This window comes from Oncorhynchus gorbuscha, linkage group LG11, assembly GCF_021184085.1.
Source record: "Oncorhynchus gorbuscha isolate QuinsamMale2020 ecotype Even-year linkage group LG11, OgorEven_v1.0, whole genome shotgun sequence".
Lineage (NCBI taxonomy): Eukaryota > Metazoa > Chordata > Actinopteri > Salmoniformes > Salmonidae > Oncorhynchus > Oncorhynchus gorbuscha.
This window is the reverse complement of record NC_060183.1, coordinates 70,840,901-70,858,520: the sequence shown is the minus strand read 5'-3', so window position 1 is coordinate 70,858,520 and position 17,620 is coordinate 70,840,901. Positions and strand designations below refer to the sequence as shown.

Below are 17,620 nucleotides of genomic sequence, written 5' to 3'. Positions count from 1 at the left end.
AATACCTTTTAGTTGAGAGAGATGGGTTTTATTCATTACGGCATGGAATGTAAAACGTTTTAAAACATTTAGCTATGGAATGCGGCTATGAGCGTTTCTTATTGGACAAGTCCAAGTAGTCCCTCCCTGTTTCAGTCAGTTTTCTTCCGTTTGCTGCCTAATGTATACAACCGTGGTATCACTTTCTTGTGCTTTCATATTGAAAAACAGTCATCTCTGGTTTAGGGTTTGGAGTTCTCTGCTGTCTCTACTCTACTGTAACAAGTCATGAGGATTGAGGCAAGTCAACATCATAATCTTGCCACTGGCGTCTGATCTTTCTTCATTCATTCAGCCATTCAGTCAATCTGTTCTCTCTCACACTCACAAATATGATAAACACACTATATACACACTCAAACAAACACATACACAAACACACACACACTTCTTAAGTCACCTCACAGAACAAGAGAGGTCAAAATGGGATGTTTATATAACTGTTGAAAGACAAAAACACACCCAGCCTTCGTTCCTCCTCTCCTTGCATGTGGCTTGTGGCTGTACTCAAACCCCCTGAGTCTCAACCAATGCCCTGTGAAAGTACAACTCCTTCCATACACGCACGCTGGGCCCTTTCCAGCAGTACGCTATAACGGAAAACACTTTCCAGAGCAAATCTTCCCAGAGCTGTGTGTGCTACACACACACATTAACACATATGCACACACACAGGCACGGACACACAGATACATACACACACACAAACACACATACATTTGCTGTAATATGTAGGTATGTGGCTTTAAGCCATAAATGGATCCAGATGGGGCTTGAATAAGCAAGATGTTTACATAGACTGCTTTAATCATTAGAGGGTTGTAATTAAGAGAGGTCTGTAATCAAGAGAGGTCTGTAATCAAGAGAGGTCTGTAATCAGGAGGGCTGTAATCAAGAGAGACGTCTGTAATCAAGAGAGGTCTGTAATCAAGAGAGGTCTGTAATCAAGAGGGCTGTAATCAAGAGAGACGTCTGTAATCAAGAGGGCTGTAATCAAGAGAGACGTCTGTAATCAGGAGGGCTGTAATCAAGAGCGACGTCTGTAATCAAAAGGGCTGTAATCAAGAGGGCTGTAATTAAGAGAGGTCTGTAATCAAGAGAGGTCTGTAATCAAGAGGGCTGTAATCAAGAGAGACGTCTGTAATCAAGAGGGCTGTAATCAAGAGGGCTGTAATCAAGAGAGACGTCTGTAATCAAGAGGGCTGTAATCAAGAGAGACGTCTGTAATCAGGAGGGCTGTAATCAAGAGGGCTGTAATCAAGAGAGACGTCTGTAATCAAAAGGGCTGTAATCAAGAGGGCTGTAATTAAGAGAGGTCTGTAATCAAGAGAGGTCTGTAATCAAGAGAGACGTCTGTAATCAAGAGGGCTGTAATCAAGAGAGACGTCTGTAATCAAGAGGGCTGTAATCAAGAGAGACGTCTGTAATCAAGAGGGCTGTAATCAAGTGAGACGTGGTGACTGCTGGGCTGTGTTGACTGCTGGGCTGTATTGACTGCTGGGCTGTATTGACTGCTGGGCTGTATTGACTGCTGGGCTGTGTTGACTGCTGGGCTGTGTTGACTGCTGGGCTGTATTGACTGGTGGGCTGTGTTGACTGCTGGGCTGTATTGACTGCTGGGCTGTATTGACTGCTGGGCTGTATTGACTGGTACGTTGTATTGACTGGCGGGCTGTATTGACTGGTGGGCTGTATTGACTGGCGGGCTGTATTGACTGGCGGGCTGTATTGGGCTGTATTGACTGGTACATTGTATTGACTGGCGGGCTGTATTGACTGGTGGGCTGTATTGACTGACGGGCTGTATTGACTGGCGGGCTGTATTGACTGGCGGGCTGTATTAACTGGCGGGCTGTATTGACTGGTGGGCTGTATTGACTGGTGGGCTGTATTGACTGGCGGGCTGTATTGACTGGCGGGCTGTATTGACTGGCGGGCTGTATTGACTGGTGGGCTGTATTGACTGGTGGGCTGTTTCTGCTGAAGACACACATGGCAGTGATTATGGTCCCGTGTTTATCTGAGCTCAGTGAGCCCTCTCTGGGGCTGACTTGTCCCAAATTACAACCTATTCCCTATATAGTGCACTACTTTTGACAAGGGCCCTAATTTTACCAGGTAAGTACAGCAACGAGAGGAAGGGGGATGAATGAGCCAACTGGAAGCTGGGGATGATTAGGTGGCCATGATGGTATGTGGGACAGATTGGGAATTTAGCCAAGAGAACATGTCAGAGTCAAAGGCTAAAGATACACACTCAAACACACACAAATACAAAAGCATGCACGTGCACCAGAGGATGCTGGTAGGAGGAGCTATAGGAGGATGGGCTCATTGTAATGGCTGGAATGGAATTAATGGAACGGAGTCAAACATGTGGTTTCCATATATTTGATGTGTTTTATACCATTCCATTCATTTCATTCCAGTCATTACAATTAGCCTGTCCTCCAATAGCTCCTCCCACCAGCCTCCTCTGCTTTGCACCCACGCTTGCACACACTGGCAGACACAGACACACACTCCCCTCACATGGGTGAATCCAGGTACAGTACAGTATCAAATATCATGCAAACATGAAACTCAAACCACTTACACAAACACAGAGCTGTCAAATATAGTGATGCTCTGCTCTGTAATATGGAACACTTTCCATCCATTACACACACACACACACACACACACACACACACACACACACACACACACACACACACACACACACACACACACACACACACACACACACACACACACACACACACACACACACACACACACACACACACACACACACACACACACACACACACACACACACACACACTTCCCCTTTCTCTGTCTGTTTACTATATGATGCAGTTTCCCACTAGAGCAGCAATATAAACACAATGACAGATTGCGAGTCAGAGAGCTGTCACAACACCCCATCATACCTCCTCCCATCGGAGGTCACGACATGCTCACACAGGCAAGACCCCACAGGCACAGCCAATCAGAGACACTCTTACCGACAGGGTCACAGCATGTCTGGGAAACTGCGTTTGTGCACTCCCTCTGAAACTACCTGTCATCTTTCTGACTGGGAAAGTTCATAACATGACTTTCTCACTAACATGTTTTATTCAGGAGCACGAGTGAACGGGATTTGAACATCAGAAAGTAAATGTTCCAATAATTCCGATGATCAGATGATTCAACCCCATCTGGATCCAGTCTTCTGACTGTTCTTCTGACTGTTCTTCTGACTGTTCTTCTGCCTGTTTTGTTCTCGACCCAACATGCTGTCACAAGTGAGAGTGGATTCCCCTGTACTGTACTGTGTTTGGTTACACAACCCTGTTTGGCAGCTGGACAGATTTATATAGACATAGATAATGTTTCAAAGTAAATCAACTTTAATGAAACCTCTCACTGAGGATATTGTGGGAGGAGAGAGAGAGAGAGAGAGAGAGAGAGAGAGAGAGAGAGAGAGAGAGAGAGAGAGAGAGAGAGAGAGAGAGAGAGAGAGAGAGAGAGAGAGAGAGAGAGAAGAGTTTCAGTAGGATGTACTGGTCAAAATGACAGAATATGTTTTCACTGCTTAATCATTTCTATTTGTCCACATATTGCGAAAAGAGATTACATGGTATTCCTGCATGACTCCGTCCATACACAGACAAGGAATATACTGTGATTCTCTTAAGATGAAATACCCGTGTCATGTTCATTAGACAACAGTTGGAAAAAAAACATACTAAAACAGGGAGGGACTACTTGGACAACCGCTTAGCGTAGCAAAGCATTTTAAAAACGTTTTCCATTGTGTGCCCTAATGTGTGCCCCCAGGATACACTAAATTGATGTGGTGAAAGTCTGAGACATAAGGGATCAATAAGGAAAGCATTTTGGAGATAATTTAAGGAAAGGTATGTTAGGTATCTGGTGTTACCAGAGCATTATAAGAAGATTAACACATTTCTCGTCTGCTGAGTGCCAGGAAATATGCAGATATGTGAATCAATAGAGCAAGGTGTTAGGGGATTGGATCATCTCACCCAGATGTGACTCAGTGTGTCAAGCTGACCTCACAGACCTAACACACAGAAAAAAGCCTTATTACTGAGTAGGACTGGGCAATAAATCAATATCAATAATTAGGTAATTAGGTAAAAAAACATATAGATTCATTTTCAATAATGTCAACATAGAATAATTAGGTACAGCAGTCCATTTCCCTTCTGACACAGCAGGAACGTGCAGAGAAGTGACAATGTGCCCTAAAAACCATTTAAAACCTTGAGTGATGGAGTAACCATTGTTAACCATGAAAAATGAGTGATGTAGGTGAAAACAGTGGCAGTGATAGCCATGGAAAGGAGCCGCTTTCAACTAATAAATTATTGATAAAAAGGGTTAAACTGTTCCAGTAATTTGGAAGTGGTTTGGCTTCTTGAAGTCCGACAAAGAGCAGAGCAATGTTCGGTACAAATTGTGCCGTAGACAGGTGGCTAAGAAGTCTGGTAATACGACAGACCTTTTTCAACATCTGAAGCAAAATCACTCTTTGGAACATGCAGGAAGTTTGAGATTGCACCACGGTATTGATAAACGCCCCTCAAGCTCCAGCCAAGGGATGTTTGCCCAAAGCAGTCAACACTGACATCGCTTATGCCATACAATCAAACATCAAAAAGACGTCACAAATGCTAATATGCATTGCTAAGGACATGCTATCAATTAGCACAGTCAAAAAGGAAGGTTTCAAGACGGTTATGAATTTCATTGACCCCAGGTACATGCTCCCTGGCTGCAAACATGGAACAATTTTCCTTCATGTATAATGTTATGTGTAGCTCACATCATTAAAAAAAATGTAACCTTTATTTAACTAGGCAAGTGTCATGACTGTCCTGCTCGGCTCAGGTTACCGGGGACCACAATCCTACAGAGAGATCTCTCACACCCACCAGAGGAGAAGAGATCAAGGGGTATGAAGATAGTTTTTTTTATGACACCTCACACCCATTATAAATCTAAGGAAGCAGACAAAATTCCTTTGTCCTCTCACTATGGAGAACAGGCTTCAGAACATTAACATGCAATAAATGGACTTTGGGACAATGGGTTTTCGTCAGCCACAATGGTGGTAATGACAATAAATGGACTTTGGGACAATGAGTTTCGTCAGCCAAAATGGTGGTAATGACAATAAATGGACTTTGGGACAATGAGTTTCGTCAGCCACAATGGTGGTAATGACAATAAATGGACTTTGGGACAATGGGTTTTCGTCAGCCACAATGGTGGTAATGACAATAAATGGACTTTGGGACAATGAGTTTCGTCAGCCACAATGGTGGTAATGACAATAAATGGACTTTGGGACAATGGGTTTCGTCAGCCACAATGGTGGTAATGACAATAAATGGACTTTGGGACAATGGGTTTTCGTCAGCCACAATGGTGGTAATGACAATAAATGGACTTTGGGACAATGGGTTTTCGTCAGCCACAATGGTGGTAATGACAATAAATGGACTTTGGGACAATGAGTTGTCAGCCACAATGGTGGTAATGACAATAAATGGACTTTGGGACAATGAGTTTCGTCAGCCACAATGGTGGTAATGACAATAAATGGACTTTGGGACAATGGGTTTTCGTCAGCCACAATGGTGGTAATGACAATAAATGGACTTTGGGACAATGGGTTTGTGTCAGCCACAATGGTGGTAATGACGAAAGTTGTAATATGAAAATTAATGTCATTTTTGTTTTGTTATTAAAGGTTAAAGGACGACGTTATAACGAAAACAGTGTACATTTAAGAGTCCTAGTATACGCTTGATGTTTATACATTGTACATTGGGTGGAAAATGTCCAAATCAAAGAGAATGTTTTGGTAAAGATGAAATGTGAAGTTAGTTGTCTAAATTGGATCTGAGTGAAATCCAGACCTTGCCTTGTAACTTGGTGCGTCCAGAGAATTGCCCTAAAGGTGGTTACGCCCACTTCTGACCTGAGGGTATAAGACATGTGAGTTAAAAATGTACATGTGAGACTAAGTGACCCGAGCTGCAGCCAAGGTCTGAGTAGTCAACAAACCCCAAACGTAACACGAGGTTGAAGACAAAGGAACCTTCTTCTATCTATGCTACGGATGAGTAGTCAACAAACCCAAAACGTAACACAAGGTTGAAGACAAAGGAACCTTCTTCTATCCATGCTACGGATGAGTAGTCAACAAACCCAAAACGTAACACGAGGTTGAAGACAAAGGAACCTTCTTCTATCCATGCTACGGATGAGTAGTTAACAAACCCCAAACGTAACACGAGGTTGAAGACAAAGGAACCTTCTTCTATCTATGCTACGGATGAGTAGTCAACAAACCCAAAACGTAACACGAGGTTGAAGGAACCTTCTTCTATCCATGCTACGGATGAGTAGTCAACAAACCCAAAACGTAACACAAGGTTGAAGGAACCTTCTTCTATCCATGCTACGGATGAGTAGTCAACAAACCCAAAACGTAACACGAGGTTGAAGACAAAGGAACCTTCTTCTATCCATGCTACGGGTGAGTCGCTGCGTCTAAGAGGGTGAATTTAGAACCGGCCACCCGGTCACCACTCTTCATTGAATCGTGCATCTCCACTGCTTTTATTCCTACGCTGTGAGCCCTGAGCTACATGCTGGCTGTCCCCAGAAGACCCCTTTCAGAACAATGGCGAGGAAACAGACACTAATACAAAGGACACTGACATTGTGAGGACAATCAGAGTGCGCCATCCGAGAAGCCCAAAACCCCATCGGAGACCCAACACGTAATTACATCATTATATTCTGACACATAAGAATGGCAGTTCGGGACAAGGATAGGGTTCAAATAAGCATAGCTGACAAATGCACCCAAATGTATATTTCTCTTGTGTACTTTCTCTTGTTCTCTCTCTTTTAAATCCCCATTTTGGGTAACACACGTCATAATGTGTTGGCCCGTTGTACTAAGTTATAATCAATAGCCTAAACTGTGTTTTTGTGTATGTGTATGTTATATTATCATTTTAGCTTGTTAGTAAATAAATAATCAACTAAAATTGGTGTGGTATGAACTCATTGGTGGGACTCGGGTTTGTGCAGATTCCCAGATTATGCGACGTTCAGAATGAGACTGTAGAGGAAATTGATTAATTAGCGACTGTTTTAAAATCGATATTCTGATATTCTTGGAGTTAATTTGGGAAATAGAAACTCAATAAAACCACATTTCCCATGGTGCCCCAGGTTAATGAGTGAATAACTGCCTGATTCATTTAATCACACAATTATAAACCACTAATCATTCAATGAGCAGCAGTCACCACATTAACCAATACAACGTCACGACACAAGTCAGTTAAGAACAACTTCTTACTTACAATGATGGCCTATTGAGTAACAGTGGGTTAACTGTCTTGTACAGGGGTAGAACAACAGATTTCTACCTTGTCAGCTCGGAGATTCAATCTAGCAACCTTTCGGTTACTGACCCAACGGTTTGTTCAGGCATTCTTGAGTCTGAAGCAGATATGCACCTTTTAAACAAGATTTGATTAATATTGTGATAATTATCGTTATTGAATGAAAAAATATATAGATATCGTGATAATTTATTTGCCATATCACCCAGCCCTATATTACTGAGTGCTACTGACTGGCTGATAACATGGGAAAATGGTACTGAGCTGACTGCATAGACTAACACAGGAAATAGCAGTTTTGATGGAGGTGTGGTAACATATTTTCTATTGGCTGTATGGAAGTATTCAACAAGCAATTGTGAAATGGTGGTTGGCTCTAGCTAGTAATATCCTTTCATTATCCCTTTTCAGAAAAATGTGTAACTCCATGATGTATAGACCTTTACTGGTTGGTTTTAGTGCAGGTGGCTAATGCAGGAACAGTCTGTCATCCCCCAGGCTATCAATATGTAGCTCATCTCTTCCTCTCTCAGGCTTCTGATAGTCTGATTATGTATTAATGTCAACATCAACACAGTAGGCTATTACAGGGACAGATTGGCACACTAATCTAACCGCAGCTTCTGGTCAGCGGGGTGGTGGCACCGGGATCCTCATCTCTCCCAAGTGGTCATTCTCTCTTTCTCCCCTTACCCATCTGTCTATCGCCTCCTTTGAATTCCATGCTGTCACAGTTACCAGCCCTTTCAAGCTTAACATCCTTATCATTTATCGCCCTCCAGGTTCCCTCGGAGAGTTCATCAATGAGCTTGATGCCTTGATAAGCTCCTTTCCTGAGGACGGCTCACCTCTCACAGTTCTGGGCGACTTTAACCTCACCCACGTCTACCTTTGACTCATTCCTCTCTGCCTCCTTCTTTCCACTCCTCTCCTCTTTTGACCTCACCCTCTCACCTTCCCCCCCTACTCACAAGGCAGGCAATACGCTCGACCTCATCTTTACTAGATGCTGTTCTTCCACTAACCTCATTGCAACTCCCCTCCAAGTCTCCGACCACTACCTTGTATCCTTTTCCTTCTCGCTCTCATCCAACACCTCCCACACTGCCCCTACTCGGATGGTATCGTGCCGTCCCAACCTTCGCTCTCTCTCCCCCGCTACTCTCTCCTCTTCCATCCTATCATCTCTTCCCTCTGCTCAAACCTTCTCCAACCTATCTCCTGATTCTGCCTCCTCAACCCTCCTCTCCTCCCTCTCTGCATCCTTTGACTCTCTATGTCCCCTATCCTCCAGGCCGGATCGGTCCTCCCCTCCCGCTCCGTGGCTCGATGACTCATTGCGAGCTCACAGAACAAGGCTCCGGGCAGCCGAGCGGAAATGGAGGAAAACTCGCCTCCCTGCGGACCTGGCATCCTTTCACTCCCTCCTCTCTACATTTTCCTCCTCTGTCTCTGCTGCCCAACAACCTGCCCGCTTGACCCTATCCCCTCCTCTCTTCTCCAGACCATTTCCGGAGACCTTCTCCCTTACCTCACCTCGCTCATCAACTCATCCCTGACTGCTGGCTACGTCCCTTCCGTCTTCAAGAGAGCGAGAGTTGCACCCCTTCTGAAAAAACCTACACTCGATCCCTCCGATGTCAACAATTACAGACCAGTATCCCTTCTTTCTTTTCTCTCCAAAACTCTTGAACGTGCCGTCCTTGGCCAGCTCTTCCGCTATCTCTCTCTGAATGACCTTCTTGATCCAAATCAGTCAGGTTTCAAGACTAGTCATTCAACTGAGACTGCTCTCCTCTGTATTACGGAGGCGCTCCGCACTGCTAAAGCTAACTCTCTCTCCTCTGCTCTCATCCTTCTAGATCTATCGGCTGCCTTCGATACTGTGAACCATCAGATCCTCCTCTCCACCCTCTCCGAGTTGGGCATCTCCGGCGCGGCCCACGCTTGGATTGCGTCCTACCTGACAGGTCGCTCCTACCAGGTGGCGTGGCGAGAATCTGTCTCCTCACCACGTGCTCTCACCACTGGTGTCCCCCAGGGCTCTGTTCTAGGCCCTCTCCTATTCTCGCTATACACCAAGTCACTTGGCTCTGTTATAACCTCACATGGTCTCTCCTATCATTGCTATGCAGACGACACACAATTAATCTTCTCCTTTCCCCCTTGTGATGACCAGGTGGCGAATCGCATCTCTGCATGTCTGGCAGAAATATCAGTGTGGATGACGGATCACCACCTCAAGCTGAACCTCGGCAAGACGGAGCTGCTCTTCCTCCCGGGGAAGGACTGCCCGTTCCATGATCTCGCCATCACGGTTGACAACTCCATTGTGTCCTCCTCCCAGAGCGCTAAGAACCTTGGCGTGATCCTGGACAACACCCTGTCGTTCTCAACCAACATCAAGGCGGTGGCCCGTTCCTGTAGGTTCATGCTCTACAACATCCGCAGAGTACGACCCTGCCTCACACAGGAAGCGGCGCAGGTCCTAATCCAGGCACTTGTCATCTCCCGTCTGGATTACTGCAACTCGCTGTTGGCTGGGCTCCCTGCCTGTGCCATTAAACCCCTTCAACTCATCCAGAACGCCGCAGCCCGTCTGGTGTTCAACCTTCCCAAGTTCTCTCACGTCACCCCGCTCCTCCGCTCTCTCCACTGGCTTCCAGTTGAAGCTCGCATCCGCTACAAGACCATGGTGCTTGCCTACGGAGCTGTGAGGGGAACGGCACCTCAGTACCTCCAGGCTCTGATCAGGCCCTACACCCAAACAAGGGCATCCACCTCTGGCCTGCTCGCCTCCCTACCACTGAGGAAGTACAGCTCCCGCTCAGCCCAGTCAAAACTGTTCACTGCTCTGGCCCCCCAATGGTGGAACAAACTCCCTCACGACGCCAGGACAGCGGAGTCAATCACCACCTTCCGGAGACACCTGAAACCCCACCTCTTTAAGGAATACCTAGGATAGGATAAGTAATCCCTCTCACCCCCCCCCTTTAAGATTTAGATGCACTATTGTAAAGTGACTGTTCCACTGGATGTCATAAGGTGAATGCACCAATTTGTAAGTCGCTCTGGATAAGAGCGTCTGCTAAATGACTTAAATGTAATGTAAATGTAATGTGTGTGTCAGGGCTGTGATGATGGGTCAGTAATCTGAGGTCAAGGGCATCTGATCACCCTGAGGGGAGCAGTCCAGTCTAGCTGTCCCTCTATTAGTGTCATATCACACAGGGGTCACAGAGGCCCCCCCCCACACACACGGAGAGCCCCTACCCACACACACACAGAGAGCCCCTCCCCACACACAGAGAGCTCCTCCCCACACACACACACTGACAGAAAGAGATCCCCCCTCCGCCCACACACAGAGAGAGCCCCCCCACACAGAGAGAGCCCTCCGCCCACACACACACAGAGAGAGAGCCCCTCCCCGCACACACAGAGAGCCCCTCCCCACATGCAGACAGAGAGCCCCCCCCCCCCCCCCCACAGCTTCTGGAGTGTGTTCATGTGTAGGTCTGTGGTAGTTGAATTGAAGAAGGAGGGTTGTGTCATGGGTTATTTTTATCAGACTGGGGGGAATAGGCCCCTGACTGCCTCTTCTCAGCAGACAGCCGAGACTAGACTGGCTCGAACATCTGGGGGAGACATCTTGGGAACAGACCTGGGTTCAAATACTACTGGAAATCATTTCAAATACGTTAGCTGTGTTTGATTGAGCTTGCCTTGCAAAATTGAACCAATAAAATAGTCTGAAGAGTTTAAACCCCACCCATTTGGCACTTGAGGCAGACTAAAGTACTGTAAACCCTGAAAGTATTTGAAATATTTAATATAGTTTGAACCCTGGTCTGCAAGAGAAGTAGTTCTGGAGTAGATTCCTCTCAAAGGCTTTGGGGATGTCTCCAAATGGGATTTAAATGCTTCAACATCTGAATTATTTAAAAGAGTAAAGCCAAGCTGTTAGTGGATGCTGTTAACACAGCGAGGGAAGCAAGATATGATTTGCTTCAACCAGCTATAAATTAACCAGACAATCTGTCAATAAAGCAAGCCAAGCTTCATAATCTGTCAATAAAGCAAGCCAAGTTACATAATCTGTCAATAAAGCAAGCCAAGTTACATAATCTGTCAATAAAGCAAGCCAAACTACATAATCTGTCAATAAAGCAAGCCAAACTACATAATCTGTCAATAAAGCAAACCAAGCTACATAATCTGTCAACAAAGCAAGCCAAGCTACATAATCTGTCAATAAAGCAAAGCAAACTACATAATCTGTTAAAGCAAGCCAAGTTACACAATCTGTCAATAAAGCAAGCCAAGCTACATAATCTGTCAATAAAGCAAGACAAGTTACATAATCTGTCAATAAAGCAAGCCAGGCTACATAATCTGTCAATAAAGCAAGCCAAGTTACATAATCTGTCAATAAAGCAAGCCAAGTTACATAATCTGTCAATAAAGCAAGCCAAGCTACATAATCTGTCAATAAAGCAAGCCAAATGACATAATCTGTCAATAAAGCAAGACAAGTTACATAATCTGTCAATAAAGCAAGCCAAGCTACATAATCTGTCAATAAAGCAAGCCAAACTACATAATCTGTCAATAAAGCAAACCAAGCTACATAATCTGTCAATAAAGCAAGCCAAGCTACATATCAACCATGCAGCCTATACTGTGTGTTGTCTGAATGTCACGTGTGTGTGTTTGTGAGTGTTGGTCCATCTGCCCGTTTGGATGCAGTATTTGCTGGCCGTTCAGCACAAGTGTGTCTTGCTCGCTCTCTTTCTGTCCTTGTTAGCCTGGCTATTTGTCTGGCTTGGAGTCTGTGTGTGTGTGTGCGTGTGTGTACACAGGCTGTGTGTGCAAGTGTGTGTGTGGGTGCTTGCGTGTGTGGATTCAAGAGCACACAGACAAACTCCACATGGACAAAATCTGTTGATCTCCAGGTATCTTGAGGGTCCTTGTGAGACATCGAAAAAAAAATACAAAATATTTCAGCACATAAGAGCCCCAGTCTGGGGCCCAGGGTCTCTTCTGATCGTCTTTAATTACCTCCGGTCTGAGAGGGACTATTTCACAGGTCTCTACAATCTAGCACTGAGTTCTGAGCAGAGTATGAACACTCTCTCTGAGGACACACACACTCTCTCTGAGTACAGAGAATAAATCAACTTATACGAAGAAGGCTGTAATTTGAAAGTAAGTGCTCCACAGAGCGCTGTGCCCATTGCGCCCACACACCATTGCTTATGCATGCTTCTATTCTGAAAGTGCGACCCACCCACAGAAGACCTCCGACACCTCGAACATGTCTACAGACACACACACATACGACTCAGAGAAAAACAAGAATGCACTAAAGTCGTTTATACAAATATACAGGACCAGTCAAACACTTGGACACACCTACTCATTCAAGGGTTATTTTATTTTAACTATTTTTTACAATCTAGAATAATAGTTAAGACATAAAAACTATGAAATAACACATATTGAATCATGTAGTAATAAAAACATTTTTTAAAGTGTTAAATGAATCCATATATATTTTGATTTTAGAGTTTTCAAAGTAGCCACCCTTTGTCTTGATGACAGCCTTGCACACTCTTGGCACTCTCTCAACCAGCTTCATGAGGAATGCTTTTCCAACAGTCTTGAAGGACTTCTCACATATGTTGAGCACTTGTTGGCACCTGTTGAAAAACAAATGATAGTCCACTAAGCGCAAACCAGAGTGGATGGCGTATCGCTGTAGAATGCTGTGGTAGCCATGCTGGTTAAGTGTGCCTTGAACTCTAATTAAATCAACAGTGTCACCAGCAAAGCACCCCCACACCCCCTCCTCCATGCTTCACGGTGGGAACCACACATGGAGATCATCTGTTCATCTACTCTGCTTCTCACAAAGACACACCGGTCTGATGTTCATTGCTTGCATTTCTCGGCCCAAGCAAGTCTCTTATTATTGGTGTCCTTTAGTAGTGGTTTCTTTGCAGCAATTCGACTATGAAGGCCTGATTCACGCAGTCTCCTCTGAACAGTTGAAGTTGAGATGTGTCTGTTACTTGAACTCTGTGAAGAATTTATTTGGGCAGCAATTTCTGAGGCTGGTAACTTTAATGAACGTATCCTCTACAGCAGAGGTAACTCTGGGTCTTCCTTTTCTGTGGCTGTTCTCACGAGAGCCAGTGAAGAAACTTTCAAAGTTCTTGAAATTTTCCAGATTGACTGACCTTCATGTCTTAAAGTAGTGATGGACTGTTGTTTATCTTTGCTTATTTGAGCTGTTCTTTCCATAATATGGACTTTTGTTTACAAATAGGGATTTGTTCTGTTAACCTGTTCTGTATGCTCAAACGCATTAAGGAAAGAAATACCACAAATTAACGTTTAACAAGCCACACCTGTTAATTGAAATGCATTCCAGGTGACTACCTCATGAAGCTGGTTGAGAGAATGCCAAGAGTGTGCAAAGCTGTCATCAAGGCAAAGGGTGGCCACTTTGAAGAATCTGAAATATATTTTGATTTATTTAACACTTTTTTGTTTACTACATGATTCCATATGTGTTATTTCATAGTGGTGATGGCTTCACTATTATTCTACAATGTAGAATACAGTAAAAATAAAGAAAAACCCTGGAATGAGTAGGTGTGTCCAAACTTTTGATAGATAGATAGATAGATAGATAGATAGATAGATAGATAGATAGATAGATAGATAGATAGATAGATAGATAGATAGATAGATAGATAGATAGATAGATAGATAGATAGATAGATAGATAGATAGATAGCATGGTAAAAACAGAAGGTCACACATTTACATATAAAATAAGGTATGCAATTAAAATATTTATCTGAATTAAAGTTTTGGCAACAGTGCAGAGGATATAAAACGTAAACATGACCTTATGTCACAGATATGGACACTGAAGCCCAGGACAGCATAAATATTAGTCTAAACCACAAAAGACCATTGACAATAAATCTGTTAGTCGCATATGAGTTATGTACACCATCAAAACCTGATTATATTAGGCTATGTATTGTGTGGGGGACGGATAAAATGACCATGTAATCAAATGTATTTGACAGACTTCTAATCAGTGCCATGGCTGACAGTGAGGAAGGGAGTTATGGGTGCCATCTAGCGACGAGACCGGGGAGTGAACTTGACAATAAGTGAACGTGAGTGAGTGTTAGGCTATAAATAAGATCAGAATTCCTCTCTATTCCACAGTTGAAGATCAACGGTGTGCATTTCTGTCCAGTGTAGATACATGTACCATATGCATATTGTGCGCTACATACTGTGGGTAACGGTATGTAGCCTACAGTCTGGTACTACAAACTGGCAGGCGAAGAGAACACTTGACATTTTCATCGCCCCCCCGCTACCTTTGATGCGCAAGACAACAGACATGCCCCCTGCGTGGACGAGTGGTGGACTCCCGAATGGAGAGAGTCCCTTCGGGTGTGCACAGCATACAACTCACCCCGTCATGCTGTGCTTGTCGGTGCCCTCTCCACGTGGGAGCACCTCGAATGAACTGATAATAGGCTGATCTGTGCGCCTCTCCGATCGATGAACCACACACAGAGCGCATGGATTACTGCTGTAGGCTAATATATAACATTGATAACAGTGCACCAGATAGTGATTTTTGCACCACCAGAAGTGACAGACACCCATGTGCGTAACGGTCCAAAATATGGGCGCACAGTTGTGGAGACAATTTCATTAGCTCGATTTTAAATAACACAACATCCAAAAAGACAGTACGCATTGAAACGCATGTTCGGTTATAACGTTTCATGCTCATCTAAATAAAATTCAGCAATACCACAGACATTTCACAAAATCCCACAGTCTGCAGTTAACTGTAGCCTACAATGAAACATTGATCAGTTCGAATTGACAGTAGGCTAACGTAATAGACCGGGTTCGCAGAGTGAACCCGCATGTTTATTTTGGGCATTCCTCGAGCTCTGGAGGAGCACGTTCACTTATGCCCAAAAAAACACCACAACCGCAGTCCACGGAGAGATAGGGTCGGTATATATCAAGGGTCACTTTTCCCAAGCAAACATGTGCCGTTTCAAATGTTACGGGAAGCCAGACCATAACCAGTTTCGAATGGCGCGGAGTGGTGAGCCGCGAGTTTATACCCAGAATGAGCCCCCATCACCCCGTGCGTCACCTACCTCGAACTAATCTCAAAACTGCACCCTTTCCGAAGGAGCAGCGCTCTCTTCCGCATGATGCCCGTTTTGTCCCGGCCGAGGTACACATTTATATCCGAATTCATGGGTGCCGGACGAGCAGGCAGGTATTTCCTCCGTAAAAACAGATATGCTTCTTCCTTCCACTTAGTCGGACGGCGACAGGAGCGAGGACGGAAAGAGGCGGAAGAAAGGCTCACCCCCAAAAAAGAGAGAATAGACTACCAAACTCGCCTCCGTTGGTAAAGGGAAAGTGAGGCAGAGACTTCCCTCAGCTAACAAAGACGGGACCAAAAGCTGGAGTGCAGCATGGCTAGTGGTTTGCTCCTCCTCTCCTGAACTCCATAAGATAGAAATTAGATACCGTTGGTCTCTCGGTTCCAGAGCGAGTTACCGTTACGTAATTGGTAACCCTGACAGGATTCGAGTCCCGGGCAGACTAAGAAAACAGTAACGGTTTTAAATTGAGTCCTTCCATCTGTTTCTAGACTCTTGAGCCTATAAAATGGGCTGTTGATTCATATACCAATGGTTCTGAATAGGCAAAAATCATGAATTGCTCCCCAAGGTCTTCATTAAGGTGAGCATCCATTAGACTGTCTCCAGGGCCGTTTGAAGCTGTGGTAGAACAGATCTGCTGTTTAAACATACCAAATCCCATCTAAACAGAACTGCAGCAAGCACTGCTGAGAGGAATGTCTGGGAGCAGGTGTGTGTACCAACCACTGAATTAGTTTGGCCTGAGGGATCATAAGTTTGTGTCACAGGTGTGACTAACTGCTCTGTAATCAAGTTAGTCATGTTATTAGTTCATTGACAAATTGATTGAACACCTGAATTGTAGTTAAGTTGTGTTTCTCTCTGAAGTGTGGCCCCCCCCCCAGCGGAGGGATGCAGTCCAGAGGTATGGTGGGTTCTGGGAGTATGGGGGAACACAAGATGGACTCCAGGCCTGCACCACCTCTCCGCCTGTGCCTTTTTTTTGTTACTTCGGTTGTTAGTTTCAGTTTAAATGGCATGGTTTGTCAATGTTCCTGGGCCAGTGAGGAAGCCACTGCTGAAAGGTTAACTTTGTAAACCATGCCCTGTGATGTATTAAATGCGGAAACGGGTCCTGTGTGTTTGGTCTGTTCTTCCCTCTGCCTACTCAACCCAGATTGTGAGGTGTTTTAAGTGGTGAGGTCATGACGTTAAGGATGCTTTTGAGGACAGGCAGCAGCAGATGACACACTTGACAAACAGACAGACCCTTGGGAAACGTGTTCTCATACACATCACCTAAACGGGCTAATCGGCAGACAATCGCAAACATTTGGCCAACGTAGGCTACATCTCTCTGAATATAACTGATTCTGTAAGCACAAATAAACTACATTTAGCCCAATGTACCTTAGAAAAGACAAGTGTCATTGGTAGACGTTATGCATCACTCCACTTCTGAAACGCTGCAGCCTGCGACCCACACAAGCACTTGTCTTTTCTACCATACATTTGGCTTTATGTTAACAGCCTATAGTACTTTCTTTCTGTTTGAGGATAAGGAACCTGCACTCCTTGAAGGATCACACACAGGATTTGAGCAATGCCGAGAGCATATATAAATCTGAATCCTCAACATCCGATCATGATTCAACCAGTGATTCGACACAAACTGAACGTGTCCTAAGGGTGTGGGAAAACATTGGTTGAATCATAGATTCATTATTCAGAAACATATGTTATCCAGAGAGCTGTAAGTGGTAGAATGAACAACTCACTCACTGTTTCACTCATGGAATTGCTTTTCCATTTTCATAAATCTTTTGATATGGTCACTTCTTTTTGCTGTGGAAGGTAGTGTTCTTTTCCCTTCATACTCCTCAAACCTCCATGCATTTCTTCTCCATACTACATGCTGACCAT

At 44.5% G+C, this 17,620-nt stretch overlaps 1 protein-coding gene across 1 annotated transcript in view; it reads right to left on the bottom strand.

The window, feature by feature from the left end:
- garnl3 (GTPase activating Rap/RanGAP domain like 3) overlaps positions 1-16,063 on the bottom strand; it is a 218,869-nt gene extending 202,806 nt beyond the window's left edge. The window contains 1 exon segment of the mRNA XM_046290303.1: positions 15,701-16,063. Coding sequence (XP_046146259.1) covers positions 15,701-15,804 — 104 coding nt within the window. The 5' untranslated portion in view covers positions 15,805-16,063.
- Positions 16,064-17,620: the final 1,557 nt, after the last annotated feature.